The sequence below is a fragment of the Caloenas nicobarica genome, chromosome Z (assembly GCF_036013445.1).
Source record: "Caloenas nicobarica isolate bCalNic1 chromosome Z, bCalNic1.hap1, whole genome shotgun sequence".
NCBI lineage: Eukaryota > Metazoa > Chordata > Aves > Columbiformes > Columbidae > Caloenas > Caloenas nicobarica.
In genome coordinates this window covers 16,152,346-16,175,141 of record NC_088284.1, presented here as the reverse complement: position 1 = coordinate 16,175,141, position 22,796 = coordinate 16,152,346, and the positions used below count along the sequence as shown (strand labels likewise).

General features: G+C 35.7%; 1 protein-coding gene across 1 annotated transcript in view; it reads left to right on the top strand.

Moving 5' to 3' along the window:
* The window catches only part of AP3B1 (adaptor related protein complex 3 subunit beta 1), a 158,663-nt gene that overhangs the window by 32,128 nt on the left and 103,739 nt on the right, over positions 1-22,796 (top strand). The window contains exons 6-7 of the mRNA XM_065655822.1: positions 1,385-1,451; positions 10,827-11,006. Of these exons, the coding sequence (XP_065511894.1) occupies positions 1,385-1,451; positions 10,827-11,006 (247 nt within the window). The remainder of the gene's footprint in view (positions 1-1,384; positions 1,452-10,826; positions 11,007-22,796) is intronic.

Sequence of the window (22,796 nt, the reverse complement as noted above, 5' to 3'; positions counted from 1 at the left end):
ACACTTCCTCAGTTTTGCTGTGAGGATGCTGTGGGAGACGGTGTCAAATGCTTTGCTGAAGTCAAGGTAGACCACATCCACTGCTCTGCCATCGTCAATCCACCTTGTTACGTCTTCATAAAAGGCTATGAGGTTGGTCAAACACGACTTCCCCTTGGTGAAGCCATCTTAATTTTGGAAATTTGAAATAATGCCTATTAGAAAGACTTTTGACATTTCCACGGAAGATTTTGGTCCTTGGTAGAAGATCCAGTAAACCTTCTTTGACAAAAATTGAAGTTGGAGCAAAAGGTGATCATAAAAGAACTTATGGAACAATGTGCTATTGCTTTGCTTATGCAAAGTTTCTAACAAGTTTTATCATCCATTTAGCATGTTCTAGTATTGCTAGGTATTAGAGCCTTAGTGAAGTATTAATAGTATGCAGCTAGATACATTGTGAATCTGGAATGTGTAGCTAGAGAGGATATACCGTGCATTAGGGCAGTTCATCACTCAGCATTAAAACTGAAGTGTACAGTAATGACCCATACTGCCTTACCTATCTGTAATTGTATCCACACTGAAATGACTTTTCAAAAGCATAGAACTACACACCTCTGTGGCTCTTTTTACCTACTTTCTCTCTGTAGTTTCTTCTGCCTTGGCTTTGAATTCTTCCATGCTCTGTAGATCCATAATGAAGAAGCAGCTGGAATAAAAAGTTGGTTGCCTACTAAGGAAGGAAGTTTGACAATAATGGAAGTTTCTGGCAAATTTTTATTTGCTCTTTGAATATGAAAAGGATGGTACAAAGATTGTTCTTTGCAACTTTTGTTTTTCCTCTGTTTTTACTGTTTATATAGGACTACAAGCAGTCTATTTTTCATCAGCTCACACACCAGCTTTGTATAGGTACACTTGGAAGCAATATGCAAATTTTTGAGTTCCAATACTTCTGCCTAAAATTATGATTCTGCTTTGTCCTGATGTTCATTCACTGTTGAATTCATTCAAGAAATTACCTTCTGCACAAGCAGTGAGATCCTTATGACTTAATTTTTGAAGCTCAGTCAAGTTCTCTGTAATGTGTTGGCCTGTCTTAATGTTTCTAAAATCCTAAAATTTTTGAGTTTAAGTATTAAGATTCTTATAGAACACACATAAGTGGTATAACTTCAAGGTAATCTTTATAATTTTATTTTATACTCCTTCAGTTCAGTTCTATAATCCACTATTAACTTTATTTTACAATCAGGTCTTTGTAATAATTTATTTTCCTGGAAGTGGTTTCTTCAATGCTCTTGGTTCCCAGCTTGTGCGTAAAGGTCAACAAACCTCACCTCTTTTAATTTTGGGTATGTCTTACCAAATTAGTAAAAATAATTTTTATTTTGCCTTCTAGTCTTGATCCGGAGCAAAAGGAAATGTTAATTGAAGTGATAGAAAAGCTTTTGAAGGATAGAAGTACGGTAAGAAACAGTACGCTATTATATATGCATGTATTTTTAGAGAGTTCACTCCCGAGGCTGTCATTCAGCAGTATATAATACACTTTCCTAACGCTTGCTGACGTGGTTTTAGATGTTTGTACATAGAAGTGTCATTATGTATTTATGCATTATACTATGCCTGCAATAGCAACAATTTTCTTTAATAAGACTGGTAATTTTACTTTAATCATGGGTATTCTTAATCTGGTTTTGTTACTGTGGTTTTTTGGTATGTTTCTTTAAACTGAATTTTGAAAATGAAAGTTCTATAATGATACGAATCAGTGTACAAATGTCGTAGTTTAACCCCAGCACCCCCCGCAGCCGGCAGCTAACACCACGTGCCACTCACTTACCTGTCCCCCACCCCTGTTTGGGATGGGGAGGAGGATCAGGAAACGAATGTCAAAACTCATGGGTTGGGATAAGAGCAGCTTAACGGAACACTGAAGAAAGACCAAACAAACAGTAACAACAACCACAATGAAAGAATATACGAAGCGAGGACTGCACAGCACAACCTTACCATGTGGCGGTTGCCGCTGTGGCCCTGGGCAGCGGCTCCTGCTGAAACACAAAAGCACTGAATTGTGTGGTCCAGAGAGAACTGAGCACCTCCCTGACTGCCCTGCTGTTCAAAAACTACCTCCCTGGCCCGCCCCCGTTATAACTGAGCATGAGACCCTGTATGATATCCAAAACCCGCTTTGGCTAGTGCTGGGTCAGCTACCTGTAGAAATTAACCATGTCTCAGCCAACATAGCAGAACAAATATCTATGTATAAATGCTTTTTCACTGGGAAATTAGCTAGGTCATTGCAATTTGTTTGTGATACTGTAAGAATAAATTACTGCTGTATGATGCACAGTATGCCTGTTGATGGCAGTCTGCCTTGTAGTGTGTACAACTGTTAAATGATGATACTTGCTGTGCATTTGTTTGTTCTTGCAAATATCTCCACTTCCAATCTGGTGAGTAAAACTGATGTTCTAGGACAATTTCTGCGAATTTAACACTCTAGTAATATTTTGCCTGCCCTATATAGGTACAGGTTTTCTGTATGAACTCCTGGACGTCTCATAATGGTAACACACTTTGGTTTTCTTCCTGTACCCTGTAAATAAGTTTCCCAAATCTAATCCAGAAAGGTAATTGGGCAAGGAGTCAAAGATAGACTTCAAATAGAAAACAGTCGTAAATTAAAACATTATTTTGTTCTCCTTGTTCAGATTGCTAATTTAGTGAATGTAATCCTTTCTGAGAAAATGAAAGTATTATTAGGTACCAGATAGTGTGTTGCTTTACCTCCTATTTGCCAAGTGTTTTTGTAACACACAGGAATATATCTTCTGTTGTTCTAGCACAGTTCAGGTGTTCAGGACGTAAATGGTGATGTTCTCTAAAAGACATCTTGCGACTTCCACTGAAGGGTTACTGAAGGAGAGTGTCAGAGCTTAACAGCTCAGCAGACAGTAAATCAGTTAGTTAGCTCTCCTGACTGCATCTATGTTTGACCTGTACTCATTTGTCAGAGGCCTTTGTGCTTCTGTGGGGTTGCCCCCGCAGTGGTTCTTTGTGTATTTTCTTTTTGTGGTTCGTGCTCTTGGTGTGCATGCAATCTGTGAATGTGAGGTTAGATTCTTTATGCCTGTGGAGGCAGAAAGGGCTAAGACACCATCTCTTTTTCTTTTTATTGCTGATGGCAGGAAAATAAAATCCCTGAGTTTTCACTCTGTTTCTTATCCTTATTGCTTGTGGGAAATGGCAAGTTATCCAACAGCTAGTAATTTACAACATGTTAAAAGAAAAAGGTATAGAATAGGTTTGGATCTTCTCTTTCCCCAGCACACTGATCCTGGCACTTGCAGTTACTTACAAGTGGATTGATGCTCATTGTTTATAGTATGTGCTACAATTTTGGTTGCTCTGTGACACTGAATAGTAGACATTGTACTTATGGAGGTAACAGCTAAAGCAATACTTGAACTTATGCTATTTTGTCAGCACATTCACAAAGCTATGAATTATGGTCTAAAATTGGGTCTTCTGGACCTCTTTGAAGCCATAATATGGTTTACTGCTGCAAATTTTCCTTGCTCTGGTTCCCTAGGAAGACCTGCTTCCAGCCTGGGCCAAGACATCTCAACTTGAGAAGTTTTACTTTTTCAGGAAATTATAAAAGTAATTATTATTCCAGAAAGGAACTGTACGAATCTTTGTTTAGGACTCTCTGAATCAAAACTAACTGTTAATATGTGCTCTTTCACCCCAGACTCCACAGCTTGTTGTGTTCTGAAGTGGAGCAGTCTTTCATTAATTCTTGATAGCTTTGGCAAGACCAGTGCAGCACGGGAAAGCTTCACCTTCAGTGGTTATCTTTTGTCGTGTTCCACTGAATGTTCCCAGAAAGCCTTCACATTTACTAACAGGAAGTGCATAGTGCACAAATGTTTTATGAGGAGGTAACTCTAATCTGAATAAGCTTAATCTAACTGGAGAACATAGCAGTTTACTCACACTGGAGCGCCTCTTGTAACTACTTTCAGCTTTTAAAATTGGAAGAGAAGCAGCTGCTTATGAATAGTGGTCCATATGTACAGGTATGTACATATGTAACATATATAGCATTAGGCTGGCTACATTTTAAGTCTTATTTAAACTCCTCTTGGGATATTGATATTATTTTGAACCACCTTTTTGTATTCTTGAAGCTGAATTTCATACATTTAGCATGTAAGAAAAAGCTCCTTCTACAGACATAAATAGAGAAGCTTTTAGAAAATATTTTACAGTCTTTGTGAAGAAAGTTAAGTCAGGTTTGTTGCCACAGGAATTATAGAAATGGGTCTGAGATGTAGAACAACAGCATTTTGTCAAAGCCTAATGTAGTGCATGTGTTTAATTAATGACCTTTCTCAGTTTTTTGCAGCTTCCGTTGCCTGTTTGACAGTCAGATGGCCTGAAATTTGTAGGGTGATAATGTGTAACTCGAACCACAAGTGTTAACTTGACACTAAGCTTTGGATTCCTTCCATTTAAATGCACAGAAGCAGTTCCCTTACATCAACATCAGTTATCATCTCCTGCTAGTTTAAAGCTAATATCAGCAGATCAGTTTGTCGGGAAAATGATGGTGTTTTCATTAAATAGTGTCTTTACTAGAGTGCGATAATTTTAGTGACTTTGGGAATTGTTGAACATCAGCGGTTCTTTGCCTTTTTTTCCAGTGATGGAAATGTGGGGTTACTTTTGGCATTTCTGTGTACTCAGAAAAGCCATAATGCATTGTTTGTAATAACTCGATGCAGCAAAATCCACCATGTGACTTTTTTTCTTGTTCCATTTGGTTTAGACATGTTTGGAGGGAGAGTGTCATTATTAACAATGGTTACAAACGTTGAATGTTGTTCAAGTGATGTTTGAGACTTTAAGAAAAAGTAAATTTTTACTCATAATTTGTTTATTATCTATAAGCATTTGACCTCAAGCAGGGTTTTTGAAACTTACTGACATAATCCCTATTATAAAGTGGGATAGAATAGCTGTTAATACTAAACATTGATGGATCTATAATTATGTAAACTATATTTTTTTTTTCAAAGAGAACACGCTATTGTGGATTATTAATGCTGTTTATGTTGCACAGAAAAGGCACAATGTATTTAAATTAGTCAGAGTCATTTTACATTTGAAATAGCAAGAAACTGTTTGAATGGGAATTTTACTACGGTAAAATTAAGCCATTTTGTCAGACTGTACAAAATGTGTTCATTTTTTAGGTCTCAATCAGTAGTGAATTTTAATATAAGCTGAGGTAAGCAAAACTTAAAATGAGATCTAACCTTAACCGAGCACTTCATTAAAATTTCTGTTGAGATAAATGGAAGATCACTTTCCTCCTTAAGTGACTTAACATGATTCAGTTAAAAGTCAAACTCTCATTTAAAAGCCAACCTCTCAGTTAATCTAAGATGCAAAATTATGAGGTGCAAACCACCATTAACATACCCTCAAGGGTAGCTGACTGGGAATTAGTGTGTATCCACAAAGCTGTGATTTTGTGCCAGTGTATTTAATTCTTAAACAGATAAGAGGTTTACAAGTATCTTTATTGCAGAGACTTGAGTTTTGGTTTTTTTGGTTTGTTTTTTTTTTTAGTTATGTTTTTACCCTTGCCTTACAGAAAAAAGTACCTCAGATTTTGGTGAGCAGGTTCAAGAGCATGAATGCCTGCTCCTTTTGTTTTTCTAGTAATTCTAGGTAGTTGAGCAGCTGACACAATTTTATGTAGAAAGGAAGATAAGAATATGTGTGTATTTTATGCTAAAATGATTTTCTCAGAAACTAACACAGCTAGTCTCTTAGTCATGTGAAGGTATAACTGGGTATTTCAGAGGAAACTAGTTCCCTTTTTATTTTTGGTTGATTCTGTATCACTTCATTCTAATTATACTTTTTGCTATTCACTTAACAAACCTGATGATCTAGCTTTGGGGCATAGTGCTTAATGCAGAATTTGTTGCTTAAGTTGCTTTTGGCATACTGTGAAGGACTGTAGAACTCTATTGGATTTGTACCCTGTGTATTTTACAGCTCTGGTTGTGTAAACAACAGTAAAAATGAAGTTCATTAATGATACCTGAGTTACAGCAGTTAAAGAAAAAACAAACCCATGTTGATGTTGAAAAGGAATCACATCTGTTGTCCAAAATGGTCAAGCAAAAATAACTTGTGACTTGCATTCCTCAGTCCAAACTAAAGTATTCCAAATTGTGTCTAAAGCTGCGCCTAAAAAAAGAAGGCAGAATATAGACCTGTAGCTACAATGTAGTTGTATGGGTGCTAGGCATATTAAAAATGTCCAAACTTATTTTGGGTTTCCGTCTTTAGCTTTGATCTGATTTTCTTTTGTTTGGGCAGATTCCTCTGTTACAAGGAAGGTTTATAATATTTGTGTGGGAATATAAATGCATGTGCTGCATGATAAAATGAATTTTTTTCAGACCTATCCAGAAAACTGAGTTAGTATGTGGCCACATATATTTTATGCTATATCGTAGCTGTTGCTATTATGGCTCCTGTTGTGGGAAGAGGTTGTATGCAGAGTGCAGCACTGCTTTTGAACTCTTCTAAGACAGAAAAGTGTTAGAAATTTCTAAACACGTTGGCGAGACTTGCAGATGCTCATTGATTCCCAAGTATGTACTGCTGATGTTGTGTCCCCAGAAACCTGTTGTGAAGTAATATGAGAAGGGATAGAGGCGATTTTGGGAGAAGACTGAAAGTAAATTAGTTTATTGCATGGAATCTGTTTATTGCTAATTAAGATCTACATTCCTTTCCGAAGCCTAAATTTTCCTTTAGCCTCTGCTTAAATAACATTTTTTCCTTTAATAAGAATATTTGAATCACATTAAACTACTTCTAATATTTAAATAAATTTATTATTCTGCTCTGGTATGATCATTTACTACTAAATATAACAGGTGTATCTTAGTATTAATTCTATTTTGAGAGTGAGAAGACTTGATAGAAACATGTGAGTATTGACATTTCTTTTTCAGACTGCATGGTTACTAGATGAAGGGCAGATTCTTGTGAAGTGAGACCCCTTAGATTAAAAAATGATCCTAGGAATTGGTGATGGCTTTGCTATGAAGATCTTGATCTTTTAAACTAAAGCAGTGTATTTGAGGATAATGGAGAAGGAAAGCTGAGCACTATACTTTTCAACAGTAGGCTTCTATTAATAACTTAATGGTTTAGTTTAGAAGGCAAATGTGTGGAAAAGACAATGTTTTCTTAACTTATTGATTTAATGTTAGTAAAAGCTTCACTTTTGTGGAATAAAATTACTGAGTTTGTGCAGATGTTTTATTGTGATAGATCTATTATCCAGCTATTAGAAGATAAATGACTGATCTTTTCCAGTTTCCTTGCCTCCAGAAAATTGAAATAAGAAGGGGAATATCATTTGGGCTGTATGATTAGGGCAGGTGGGGTGGCAATTAATTTAAGAGAGAGGAATCTTGGCAGCATAGGCCAACTTGCGCTGTATTATCAATCAAACCTTGATGCACTTCTTGTGATGACCCAGCACTCTCAGGTTTTCACAGCGTTAATTAGAATTCATGACAAAATAGATGCAAGGAAACGTTTCGTACCCTTCATAATTTTATAGAAAATTTATTGTTATTAGAGGAACCATTTGCTTAGTGTGATTTTTTTCATTACCAGCTTGTCAACTAGCATAGATAATCTGGAGAAAATATGAACTCCATAGACTGGGTGTCACTTTTGTTGATGGTTCATGTAGTTTACCTTGGAGCACAGCTAACGGCTGAAGTTCATAGCAACAGCACAGAAAAACGTGGCAACCAGTGGAAGACAAATGAACCATGTTTATTGCTTTAATATAAAAAATACATAAATGGAAAGCAGCATTTGAATTTGATGAGCTCATTGCTAGTTTTGTTGGAGTGATTTATATTTTCTCCTTATACAAAAAGCTACTATTGACACAGTGAGATGGAAATTAACTGACTGTTTTTTGGAAACCGATATTTTTCGGTTTTATATTCTGATTGGATCATTTTGTTTTAATTCTAAATATTTTTATGGAATGTTGAACATTTAATAAACAAAGATTATTAGCTGTTCCTTTGTTTAGATGTATAGTAGGATCATGCTATAGGGGAAACAGTGTGAATTAGAACATAATCTCTTATAAAGAAAGCATTAGGAATTGGCATGATCTTAAATAGTGTCATGATATGTGGCAGTTCCTGTGTTCACTCGTAAATATAGGGACTTGCAACAGGAATAAAATGCTTGTTCATCTAGTCCACCTCTTCATTTAATAGTTCATGTTCAAATTTTATTAATATCTTTTAAGCATTCACAAGTGACAGAATTCTCATTGTAAACTTGAGGTGACTGATGTGAATTGAAATATGTTATTGTTTATAATTCCTGTATTTCAGTATGACTATTTCTTTGTATCAAACTGTTGTTTTTATCACAGTAACTGAACTTTTAAAAAGCCAGTGTTGTTCATAGGATCTAAACTAGTTTTATATGTATTATTTTATGCCAGCTTTCAAACTATATCATATCTAAATGAAAGAGGAATACAGCAAAAAGTGTGTGCAGTACTAGTAGCAGTAAAAGACAAGGGTATCCACTCCAGAACTACAGTCGGACACCAACTTCTTTGTCATCCTTCACCGATGAACCTAAAAGTTGTTGTTGTTTTTAATATTAGGCTATGACTGTTCTTATAGTCATAAATTGATCTGTGTGTCAGTATTTCTCTCTCTCTCTCTCCTCCTCCTTCCTTCCCTCCTTTTCTCCCCTTATATGTCAAAACTGTCAAGAGACCCAATACTGTCTTGTAATGTGAAGAAGCAGAATAACCGTTATAAAGACATAAAGGGCCAGTGACCTAAAAAAAAGTCTCTGTGGTCTAAAGGTGTCATCCCTTTCTTTAAAACTTCAAGTACATCACACTGTCCTCTGCAAATTTTGCATCCTCATAAAATTGCTTTGTTGCCAGTGAGTTCTAACATATAACTTTACCCAGCCTTCCTCTCCCATCCTCAGCTTTTCTGGCCTTAATTGAATACCTACTCAGGACTGATAGTGGTTTGCCTGGAATTAACCACTGTCTTCTGCTGAGCTTTGAACCCAAACCTAAGCATCAACTCACAGCAGTTTTTAATTACGAAATAGCTTCCTGCAGCATGTTATTAAGGAAGAAAGTTTAGTACAAAAACATAAAGAGCTATTGCTTTTGTGATACAGCAAAAAAGAGAAAATTATTTTAGATGTAAAGTGTGCTTTATTTAGCTCGATCACATAATCAAATTTTGCTCCTTGGAATGAGTTGTATACTTGCTGGGACCAGCAGGTACTATTATGTGGACAGGGCTGGAGACAATAAATGCAACTTCACGTTTATTCTTATTGGTAATTCGTAAAATCCCCACAGAGCCTGAAACTTGTTTAGCATAATAGCAAGACTATATTCTGAGCTGTTTTCTTTCAATTGTAATGTTGGGCGCATGCTAATAAACCAAATGTCAGCCAAATACAGGGAGAAAAATGTAACATATGAATATCATTGTATTTAATATTTCTCAAAAAGTACCATTTCAATAAACTGCAGTTCTATTTAATTGCTTACTTTAAGTCATTGGGGAAATTTTAGAGGTTGAAATGCAGATCCCCAGTGCTCAGATAGAATATGACATTAATTTGCTGCCAGAAGGCTATACTGCATGCATGCTAACTGCATACATATCAGCTGCTTCGTATAAAGTCTCATCATTTTCATTATTTGACTTAACATGTACTCTGACACAAAACAAATCCTTATTAAAGCAATTAGAAGACAAAGAACAGTAATTCCAGGCACACAATGACATATCCTTATAATGCATGGTCAGCTTTTGAGGTTTTCCCACAGTTAAAGTAATCTGCTGCTAGAATTTTAACAGGAACCCCAATACAGGTTTCCTTTCTTTATTTTTAAAAGATAATAATCTATCAGAAGATTTCAATAAGCCTTTAGGTGGTAGAACATTGAGAATCTATTTAAATTTTCTCATTAAAACAAAGCTATTTTTATAATCATAATATGAGGATCTTTGTGTATATATAAAGATTTATTTCTTATGGAGGCAAAAAAATGTGTGAGGACATAGCAAAGCAAAAATGATCCATTCCTCTGATTTTGGAACTGGTAGGCAAGTGCTGAAAAACGTGCAGAAATTCTACTTGTGTTCTTTGCTAGTTTTTTTGCCGTTTTTTTGCAAAGTCTATTCCTGAAACTCTAAAGATAAAATTTCAAATGACAGTTAATTTGGCCATATCAAGAGAGAAGTTTGAGTCCCAGTAGTGCTGGGAAAATTACCTCAGCTCTTCTTTAGTTTGATCACGCCAGTGTTGATAAGAGAATCCCAGTAGACCTTGTTGGCCATATTGCCATATTATACTTCTTGTTGTTTGCTGTTATTTCTCAGTTAATTGCAAGTTCTCTGATAATTTATTTGGAAACTATAACTATAAGAAAAAAATTATGCTTACATTGCACTGTGTCTTCAGGGCTGGGAGCTAAGATTTATGTGTGTAATAGAAACAGCAAATGTTTTCTCCATTCTAATAAACTTACCCCAATTCTATTTTAAATAAGATACCATTTCTGTGGACTTAGGGTTTTTTTGTTGTTGTTTCTTTTTGCTGAATAGAAACAGTCTGAAATTGCTGAGAATTGCTAGTATTAATTCTGATTCTCACCTGTGGATCAACTGCAGAAGGAACACTGACCTTCTGGTTTATATTTTGTCTTCTAGCTGGTAGCTGGGAGCGTTGTGATGGCATTTGAGGAAGTGTGTCCAGACAGAATAGATCTGATTCACAAGAACTACCGAAAGCTTTGTAACTTGTTGGTTGACGTGGAAGAGTGGGGTCAAGTTGTGATAATCCACATGCTAACTCGATATGCACGTACACAGTTTGTAAGCCCATGGAAGGTAAGTTTTTGACTTCTTAAATTACTATTGTGTGCTTGCATTCTGAATTATTTCTATTGTTGGATATACTTAGTCCTTTAAGACGCATTTTTGTGTAAAATTTAACAAAAATAGAGATCAAATGCGTAAGTCATAGCTCTCTAAGGCTCCACTAAGACAAGGCGTCTACCCTTCTTTAGAGCATGAGAATTCTCCTTCCAGACTATAACCTGTTCTCATTTACCCCAGGCACATCCCATCAGCAGCAGAGAGTCCTTTTTCTATGACGACATGACTCTTTAGGAGATTTTGTGTGAGTCAGAGCTAGAAAGGTTTGCCATTCTGTCCTGAAACTGGGTGGAATCTACTTTCTTTGTAGGTATGAATACTCAGTAACACAGCATGGTGAAAATTACGTTACTTGTCTATGCTTTGTCATGTGCCGAGGGACGGTGTGGATACTTGAATATGTTTTTGAAATGTGCAATGTAAAAAATGGTGTGGTGTTTTCATTTATATTATGTAAATATTGAGTATACTCTTACTGCAAATTTATAAAAAGATATTCAAAATACAAATCCTATCACTTCTAGCAACAAAAAAATATACAGCTCAAGCAATTGATGTTATTAATATCGGTTTCAATGGGGATTTAACTCTGAATAGCAATTTAAATTAAAAGACGGAATACTTCTGGAAAGAACTGTGTAAAATTGCTCCACAGCTCCAGTTGTTTGCATTTATTACAGGCTTGGGGTAGTTACTACTGTTAAATTTTACTATTTAATTTGAAACTAATTCATGCTTAAAGATGTACGTATTCATTGTTATATTATATATACTGTTTTACAGCAGTAGTTGGAGATGGACTTTGTGCATTTGCACAAAAGGATGTTTGGGATACCTACTTGTAATGAATATGAGGTGATCCCAGAACCTTAGAGAAAGTTTCATAATTTGATTTTTTATTGTATTTTTTTTTTAATTTCTCTGTATTTCTTTGAATGGAAGTAGATCTGCTATATATCAGCTAGTGTGTCTTAACGCTTCTGTTCAGGCATTGTTATTTCAGTGCAAATCATTGTGGTTTGTAATGAGCATATTAACAAATTTTTAAAGGTTTCGTTTTTTCAGCGTTGGAGTACAGAATGACACCAACTACTACTGAGCTGTTTCAAACTCTGTCTTTTAATTGCCTTTACCTGGGAATGAGACTGAAATGCAGTGGCATTCTATGTTAACATATGTATAATTTACTATGTGAAAATAATTATAAGAAATGTATTTGGACAAACAGCTAATTTTGGTCTGATTTAGTTTACAATTATGTTAATTTCTTCTTAAATAAGCAGGGGTTGTAATGGTTAGAAAACTAGAAACAGCAAAAATATCTGAAGTAGAGTAATATTTTTTGCACTGCCAGCTGGGTTCTGGAACACTCTTTTTCATTTCAGATGAAAATTAAATGGTTTGTAAGAACACATATTTCCAGAAAATTACTTAAAATAAGGAACGTATTTTTAGATAATGAGACACTTAAGTAGTGTTTTCCTAATCTCCTTGAGGCTTTGAGTGTTTTTTACATGTTGCATATTGAAAGCAAGTAACCTTCATTCTTCTCTCCGACCTTTAGAAAGAACCAAAATTGATAATTTGCTTTGCCTAAAGCTAGTTTCACAATTGATTTAAGCCAGTTTTAGCCTGTGATTGAGCAAAGGAAGAATACAAGAAGAGGATGACCTCCTGTCTTGAATGCAGAGGTTGGAGGTCTTGATGGTATTAGGTTTCTTTAAGATTCTAATACACTTTTTTCACTGAAACCAGACAGATGACAGTTGTGGCTGTGACTTCTGCTCTCAGAATGCAAAAGATTTGTGTAACAATACTGCCTGTGTCAACGTAAAATTGACCATCAGTGGTACAAGATTAATAGCACTTTGCTTCCACTTTCATGAGCATCACTGCAAAATTTAGTTTATCTACCTACTCAGCAATTAAATTAGCAGAATTTTTTTTCTGGGCCTAGTTGAAATGCATGCCTTTGTCCAATAGGTTCTTAAATGAACTCATCATACAATAGGGCATCTTGCACAGTAGAAGAGATTTTTAATTTAGTTTATTTGCATCATTATGGATCAGTATTTAGGCTGTTTATATGTAAATGTATGATTTGAGGAACAATTAAGTGTTGACAAAGTAGATTGCAGTCATATCAATTGCAGTGCATTTTCCATAATTTTTCTAACTGACATCTTTGATGATAAATAGTGGATGCCAAGTCAAAGCCGATTATACAGTGCACTAGGAATTCATGGCGCTGTCAGGGAGAAGACCGATTGACTTTAAATTTACATATTAATGAGAAGATTTGTTAAGAGGGTGCTTGACTATAGAAAATAACAGCATATTTATAGGGCACGACACTTTATAAATAAAGCTGATGCAGGAAAATGGAAATTAAACCTATCAGATTAATAAATTCAAGGCTGCTAAAATGCATATTTGCATTTTTATTCACTAAAATTTACCTTATTTTTTTGTGAAACATACGCTGCTTCTGTTCAAGTTGAGCTAATTCCAACAAGTAATGGTGTAACATTGTAACATTTTGAACTGATTTCTTGTGTATTTAGAAGCCTAAAGTAAAATTTGGAATACTTACCAGTTGTTGAGAAAAATCCTTTTTTCAGCTATATGCTTAAATTGTTGCAAAACTTTGAGTTACCCATTAACCAAGAATACTTACTGTTATAGTCCTATTTTATCTTCTCTGAAGGGTAGAATTTTTAATTCTGATCATGAACGCTGTAAGGAAGAATGTCCTTGGTTTATCCAGTTTGTCTTGAAATACTTAGAGAGTGTTTTTGAAGTAGTTACGTGTGAATAGCAGTTTCGGAATAACATTTTTCCCGTATGAACTGCATTCAGCTTTAACATGTATTCATTGCAATGAGAGCAAGACACTCATTTTCTGGAGTGAAAATACCTACTTGGGACTAACTAGGAAGAACAATTTCAGCAGTTTTCTGGGAAGGCACGTATTTGATGACAGATAACATTGTAAGGCATCCCAGCTTAGATGTTTTGGCCTGCCATTGTCATGGGAGTTGCTGGGACTGCCAAAGTTGTTTGCGAACAGCTGCTGAACTATTACAGCTTGCAGCCTAATATTAATACATGAAGGTATTTAAAATAAAGTTGATGTTGGTTTCCATGAATGTGTTGAGTTGCAGTCTAGCAGTTCAGGAACTGATTTTCAAGCTGTTCAGCCATCCCTGTTTCTGCAAGGAGATGAGGATCAGAGGAGGACTGCTTGACTGCTTGTCCTGGTGTATAGATCCGCCACCCAATGTGTGTGCCATCTGCGAGAGTGTCTTCTAGAAACAGCTGACTTGGTCAGATGTTTGGACGGTCGTTGTAGAGAGCAAAATGGAGCTGGGAGCTGCAGTCTTGCAAAAAAATAGTGACTCTCAGGGCTGCCCAGCTTCATTTCAGACAATTGCAGGTTGCAAAAATAAACTTTCTTGGTGTTCAATTAAGATTGGAAAAAATGGTGAATTCAGATTGATCATGGGCTTCAGTCATAAGAAAGTTATTTATAAACAAGTACTTATGAGAAGCGTGTCTTAAGCTTACACTTTTAGGATTAATTAATAACTGATGGAGAGGTGGGACACAGAAATTAAGCCTGAAGAAAATGATCTAAAATATAAGGGCTTTTAGGAGAAAAATATAAATTCTTTGAATGTATATACTTAAAACCATGAGTCATGTAAACTAGCCTGGCTCTTGAGGAATTACAGGAAGAAACACATTGAAATTATCTATACTGATTGCTATGTCTGACGAAATACTGAGGTCCCTTCTGACCTCAACCATTCTGTGATATCTAGTCATTTGTTAAATGCCTTAAAGAAGTTTTCTGCTCTTGTATTGTTTTCTTAGTATCTTATAGGTATGAATTCTTAGTGTATTACGTAAAGGTCATGGTTATGTGTGATGGAATCCAGTGTTTAATGGCTACTTAGGATGACTCAGCAGTGTCTGGTACTGCTCTAAATATTTGGTTTTTGTTCCCTGTGTTAGGATGCACATTGAGTGAACTGTAATTGTAAATTATAAAAGTTCAAGCACAGCATACAGGGAATACTGTCTATCCTTAACTTTTGTAGAACTTGTTAACTATAATGAGTATTCTGAACGAGTTCTGCTAGTTTATTGCAGGAGAGCAGAGTAAAACTTCTAAAGTCTATACTGAGAGACTGAGAACAGAAGAAGGGAAAGGTGTATTCGGGCTGATAGCCTCCTGTTAATTAGGTGAACTATGTAGATAAAGTGCTAAAAATGAAACAAGGTAAAGTACTTTAAAAATATTCTGTGTGTAAACCATTCATTTAATAATGAATCAACCTGAATGTACCTTTCCCTTTTTCTGTTCTCATCCTTTTAGTGGAGGATTTAGAAGATGAACAAGGAGACAGAGATAGTCAAACACATTTAAGAAATATGGAGAACAACATCCAGTCTTTTAGGATAAAATTAATCAAGATATGTATTAGTACATTGCAGACCTTACCGAAGTTTCATTGTAGATATTTGTGCTGTATGGTTCCACCAGATGATAGTTTTGCTGACTTTATTTTCTTTTCATTGTTTCTCCTACTGTAAAAGATCATGAGGCCAGAGAATTTTCTTCCCCAGGGATCAAAAGCAGTCATCTCATTTTCAGCTTCCATTGATCTGTTCTCTACAGGTGCAAGTGGGAAACCACATAGGTCAGTAGATTTACTTGAGCCTGATTTGCCCAATAAGATCAAAATATTAGATTTAGGAAAAGTAGTGTACAGTGAATTTATGTGTTATACTTATTTCATCCGTTCTTGGTGTACCTGTCAGAATCCTCAGTCTGGAGGATTCTGGATTCAGTTATTGTTCCCCTTTTTGTCAGAGTGCAATGCTCTCTGTCCAGGTTCCTTTAGATGTACACAAGGAGGGGGTAGTGTTTAATATCAAATTCACTTATTTGAAGATACTTGGCTATTTTACTATAACACCAGTTTTGTTTTTCCCTACCAAGTGTACTGCTTAATAACTTAGAGCATAGATATATAACAAAAAATGGCCTCAAGTTGATTGTTGAAAGTCTATTACTTGAAGTTCTAAACAAAACTTTTTGATCCTTATGGATATAATCTGAGACTATTTTCATGTGTAATAGTCTCTTCTGTCACTGAAAGGGTGCATTATTGTCTTTCTGCCTTCCCTCCACATTCTCCCTCCCTTTCCTTATGTTAGGGATAGTGTTTCTAAGGCAATCTGGTTAAAGGAATTGATCCAATAGAAGAATAACTGAAAGGACAGGGAGGGTTGAATTTCAACCACATAAATTTCCTGATTTGGTCTGCTTTGTGGCTTCCAAGCACTTCCTGCTGGGAAAAGAGAAGTACAGTCTGTAGATGAAAATGCCATTTACATTTGCAGCAAAGTGTATTGCTTGCGGCTTGCCTTAATCCCATGACAGACTTGCCGTGGAATAGCAGCAGTGGGTAGAATCTGTGTAGGCAAGATGTCTTGGACATCTGTATCAACTCAAATTAAGAAAGCAAGCCCTGCTTTTCCCATAAACTTGACTGATAGAGTGTCTGTGTACTCCATCCAATGCTGTTTTTTGATTATTTATACATAGGGTAGGAGGCATTCTAGCCATCTGTTGCAAATAAGTTGTTAAGATTGTTTTTATTTCTGTTTAGGTCATTGCCTTAAATATATTAAAATTAATTGGAAGTATTTTTATAGAAAATAAATTGGAAGTGGTTTTATAGAAATCTAAGTAACCATTGTCTAGCTGCTAATCATTTTTAATTTATGTATCAGATGTACCAGACGCTCACCAGCCCAGGAGCTACCAGTTTCTAGCTTTAGTTTTGTCCACTTCAATTATATGTAATCATAGAAAATTATGTGAGCAATATGAAACTAATGCTGTTTTAGAATCCTTTTGGGCCCTCCTGGGTGCCAAAGTATTCATAAGTTTTTTCCTGAGCATCTATCTGTGGGAAATTAGTCTCTATCTAGTAACTTGTGTGACCTTTTCATTGTTATACCAGGATTTTCTCTGGATGGTTAGAAGACTTGCAAAATAAGCTTCCTTAGCTACTTTGCAAATGTAAACCTTTGTTTAATTTTTCTTCTGACCTATGTGAGGTCAGACCTCTGCTCTGAGGAGGCTTTAGTCTCCTGAGTCTGAGCCTGTAGGCTTCTTCTGTTTGTAATATCAGGCAGAAGTTTTGTTTCATTATGGCATGCCTCTAAAGGACCATGGGGAAGCGTAAATATAAAAAATGTAAAATTATCTTGGATCATCCATCTCTTTGACAGTGCATCCAGAAGTTTGTTCCAGTTTATGGTGGGGAAAATGTCAGACAAGAAGACTGAGGGTAACTTAGGCTTGAATGGTAGTAACTAACATCATGGCTTTTAATATTAGAATGAATATACCACCAGATGTTAGCGTGATAATATCACTGAAGTGAATCAACAGGTGTTCTAAGATGCTTTCAGCTCCTTTGACTACTTATGCATTAGGATGAAGGAAAAAAAAATCCTGTAGTACAGGATTTAATGTTCATTGATGATGTTTAGGTTAGTAGGGCAGACTTTCATCTTTCAGATTGCCAATCTAAGTACAGGTACAGTTAGCATTCTTCTAAGATTTCAGGTAATTTTGTGTCTTGAAAATTTGAGGCTCTTAACTAGCATGTAGAGCAGGACTGTGGTCCAAATATGATTTAGATGTTCGATAAATATTTTAGTAACTGTAGACAATCCTGAAGCTTTGTAAACAAAAATTACAAATAAAGATATGAGTGTGTTTGCGTGTGTGGGAAATGCAGAAGATCCTTTTGTTCCCTTGACTTTACTTTTAAAACCATCTACATTTTTTCCAGAGAGAAAGGAGTTGTTTTAAGGAGTAAGTATACATGATTTGGTGTAACTAAACGGTATATTAGGAGCACTAGAAAAGGGGAGGCACTGTGGACTGTTACAGTTCTGTACAGGCTGAGTATCTGCGAGATCCCTGTTCCTCCATATCATGTTTGTGATTCATGATCGGGGTGACTCCTACTTCTGGAACATGTAGTCCTTCTCTTGGTTGCAGCCCCAAAGTAACTAACAATTACCTGTTTTTCTTCATTGATCATTTATTGTGCAGTCCTGTGGAAGAATACTTTTGCTTGGCAGTTGGTTCATAAGTTCTTGCTATTGTGATGGGATAGTTTGTACTGCCTCTTCAGATAGTTAAACTGAGGTTAAACCTTGACCATCATATGAAGTCTAAAAACTGCTCAAGCTTTTAACCAAGCTTCTGAATACAAGTTCCAAATTCCATGTCAGTTTTTGGGCTTGAGGGAAAAAAAATTGGGAACTTTTAGCCAGAAGCAGAGGTATCTTTTCCCTTTATTTTGTGCCTTTGCCTTTGCTTCTTCTCCATTTTATTTTTGCAATGTTTATTTTATCTCTTCTTTTTCTTCCTTATATTTTCTATTCTTTCTTTCTTCTTATGCTCTAAATGGTTTGTTCTTGTTGTTGTTGTTTGTTTGTTTGTTTGTTTTTTTCCCCCATTCTTCGCTTTGCAAATTGGTCTTTGCACTGTCTTTGTTGTGCCTTTAGCACACAGTGTTGAAAGTGTATTTTTGGTAAGAGAAAGCTGGCTTATGCCTCACTTCCATTTTGAGGAGAACGGAACTTTTTGAAAAATGAAGGTGATCTAAAAATTTTTTTTTTTTTTTTTTAAATTCTACCTCCAAGTATTGTGAGACTTTGTCAGAATAATCACTGGGAATTTAGGGTTATAGAAAGATATTAATTATTGCGGCATATTTAACTCTTAGCCCCTATTTTTAGACACCAGTCCTAGACATACTTGCTGCTTCTTATAGAAATGAGCGTGAGCTTTTGAACACTTGAGTTTTCAGATTAGTTCGGTATGAAGTTACTTAGCACAGATGTTCCAGTAATTGTGATATATAGGGAAAAATTTAGTGTTCAGTGGTCCTCAAACCCATGCTTCCACCTGTGCAATGCTCTTGTCTCAGAGCTGTAGTACAAAACTTTTCTGAGTACAGGCTTTCTGAAGGATGTTTTGGGATCTTTTTTTTTTTAGTCTTTTAATTCATTACACTTGAGTTTGTATTCAAAATGATGTTATTGGTTAAATGAGTTTTTAAAAGCCACTGTGAAGCTGGATTGAAGAGTTTTTGCAGTCATGTAACAAATGAGTTTACATATTCATGTTGTGGTGGTTTTTTGTTGTTGTTGGTTGGTTGGGGTTTTTTTGTTGTGGTTTTTTTTGTTTTTTTTTCTTTAAGAATGAAATAAACATCCATGTCTGCACTGGGATTATAGAAGGTATTATATAAATGAGAATATGTGGGTATATGGTCTTAGAATATGCATATGAGAGGAAAAGATGTAGTAAACTACAAATGAAGCTTCATTTTTTTATTGTTTATCACGTAACTTTTATATATACTGGAAGTGAAGTTAAGAATAATGTTGTGACTGAAAATGCCTTACATTGCACTTGCCACAGTCTGGTTCGCAAGCTTGAGTAGTGTCTTAGTACCTTAGTGTAGCTTAGGTATCAAGCTTCTTTTTTGTAAAATTGGAAGCTTTTTGTACAGAAGGCTTTATGGAATTGTGTATAAAATCCCCCCAAATTAGTAGAATTTCATGATGAGTTCCTTAGCCACATTAAAATGTGGCTTTTCTAAAGAAATATGAAAATGTTTTGGTTAGTATGAAACATGCGACTCCGGAGGCTATTAGTACCACAAAGTATGCTGACTTGGAAGATTAACTCTTTTACAGAATAATGTCTCAAAGTTGCCCTAGGATAGCTGTTTACAGGAATGTTACAACATCATAGTCACTAAACTGCTAAGAGTACCAAGAAGATGCTGGAGGATTTTGTGCAATGGCTTTCTTGTTTGTTAGAACTGAACTGAGACTAAAGGTAGTGGTTTAAAGCCAAAGAATAGATATTGTTGATAATCTCACTTAGTTTGAATCTTACTTCTTGCAGCTTTGGACTATTGTCACATGCTGACACAGTCCTTTCTTACTCGTAATGCTGAATTGTCATGACATCACCTTGGTTTGAAAGATACTGAACTCCAAATGATTTAAGTCATGAGAAAGCGCAGCTGATCTTTAGACCATGAGACCATTGCCACAACCTTGAGCCCTCATGGAATATAAATCTAAGTTATACTCCTCCCTTCCCTCAACTGTTGAACCTCTTTGAAACAACCTGAGGATAAAATCCAAGGTCTTTCTGGCGAAGGGTTTTAATTGAGCTCAAAACCACCTCAGAACTTCTGTGTCCCAGTGAGATGAAATCTGTGGGAAAACAATTATTCCTGAGTGAAATACCTCTTGTGTGAAAATGCCCTGTTTTTTGTCAATACCCTGAAAACAGGATGGAGTGTGTACTTGTATGAACGTGGTAAAGACAGAAAAGAAGGGGGGAGTTTTCTTCTTATCCCATTCTTTTCCCATGTTTTTAGATCATGGATTCTCAACCTGCAACTTTTTTGTGTCTCTTGGCCTTTTGTATTAATAGATGGTTGAGACTCTATTTGTCATTGGATTATAGGGAGTCTAGTAAGAACTTTGGATGGCAATCACAAAGTAAACCCATTTTCAGGTTGTATCATTTCCTGGTAGATGTTTGTATTTGAAAAATAGATTATTTATCAACATCATGTGACTGTTAGTCCAATATGAAGGTTATAGAATGGGGATTAGAATCAGAAAATATAATTCACAGTGTGACCCAAATATTTCTTCAGTTTGTCACAACTACCATTTCCATTAATACTTCAATTTCTATTAGCTGAAAACGTGTTTATCTCTTTAGATAAATAAACTTTAAAAACCCATGAATATAATTGTGTGCAAGGAACCATGAAATCTCATTTCACTAGAACATGATAGCTTTTATCTAAAACTTAAAACTGAAATACCAGTTTCCATTGTAATTTATTAGAATTATATAATATCTTTTATATAACTACACTAATGTATTACATTTTCAGTGTAATTCCAGGAGACTCATTTGAATAGAGTTGTAATATGAAAAATGATCCACATAAGAGGGCATTGTAGACGTCCAAGTCTGTTTCAGTGGCTTCAGATCTGCATAGTTCTACAAATCCAACCAAAAACTCAGGTTTTCTTTCTGACCTCTCTATCCCGATGGTAATGTATAGACTGTGGTTGTAATTGAAGTAAAAATTATGCTATTCAAACATATCAGAGTAACATCATGATGATCTTGGGATCTTTATTGGTTCTTCATTCCATTGTGGTTCACTTAACTGATAATGTGTATGTACTTTTTGATTTATGTAGGAGCAACAGATCTGGTCCCTGGTGGAGTGATATGTCATGTTTGGTAGTGTGATAATTTTGTATGGGTGTTTTATATAAATAATATAGGTTATACATTTCTGTTTATATGTCGCACTACCTAATTATTGCATTCTGTATTTACTGACTTTTGGACTGAAAGTGTTCAGTCTATTTTGACTTAATTTAGAAGGGAGTAGCAGACCATATGCCTTCTGGTCCTGTGACTGCACATTTCTTCAGGAAGCCTCTTTACAATTTCTTTCCTGATAGAATACAGGTGATATCCCAGGCCACTACTTCATTACCAGAATCTTTTTCTGTTCTATTTGTAGAAGGGAGAAATTAAGTTTCTCAAATTCTCATTTGTTTTTAAGCAGGTTTGTTCCTGAAAGCTGTAAATGCATCATGTCTGAGACCACACAGCACACATTGTTCTGCTGTGTTGACAGCAGAGTCACCTTCTGCTTTCTGTCCATTCAGGAATAGCTACAGTTTGTAACCATTGCAGTAACATGTATCTTGGTACTGTGACCTGGTTTTGTTTCTCACCAGTCTTGTAATCCCCAGCCTGTTCTTTTCCAATGATTCTGCATACAAGAGCATCACCAGGAGTTTGTTAGGTGCTAGAAACTTGTTTTCTCTCAGTATAACAATGAAAGATTCAATAACTGTTTTAAAATATGAAAATAGTTTGATGAGGTGCTCCATTAATTTTGTCCTGCAGAAAAGGAAGTATCTGAAGCTTTTAACCTTTAGAGAAACCAGGATGTGGTTCATTTTTCTGAGGACAAAATGTTGTTCTAAATGCTGCAAGATGCCCTGCCTAGTCTTCAGCTGTTATGGACCTTCTGTAGGCTCCATATCTTCAGGACCTGCCAGACCCATGCAAATATTGCTCATACTTGAAGGAGTATAAAATGGCACTTAATACTTAGGAACTTGAAATACCCCACTATTTTCACAGGGCCATCAGAGCATCTCATCAGATCATTACTAGGTCCTGTTAGTCCATTCACAGTAGCACAAGTCTTAATCACACAACTGGTTATAATGACAACCCACCTAAGAAAAAGTGAGTATACTTTGGTGGGTGGTTAGTACTTGAAAGGAAGCCATTGTTTATGAAGTGGATGATCTGGTCCCTTTATTATGGGACTCTTCAACTCCTTTTGGATTAACAAGGCAAAAGTTACAACTTGCTCTCAGTCATTTAGTACCTGAAGATCTCTGTGGCACACTTGGCTTTGTGCCTTCCAAGGCCTTTCTCTTGCCAGGCTGCAGACTATATTGCTTACACTTTAATTTCTCAAATATTTTTACCATATGAGATTGTGCCTTTTTTTAGATGACGAGTAATTCTTCTTGTCAAGCTTTCCCTATACTGACATACCTGTA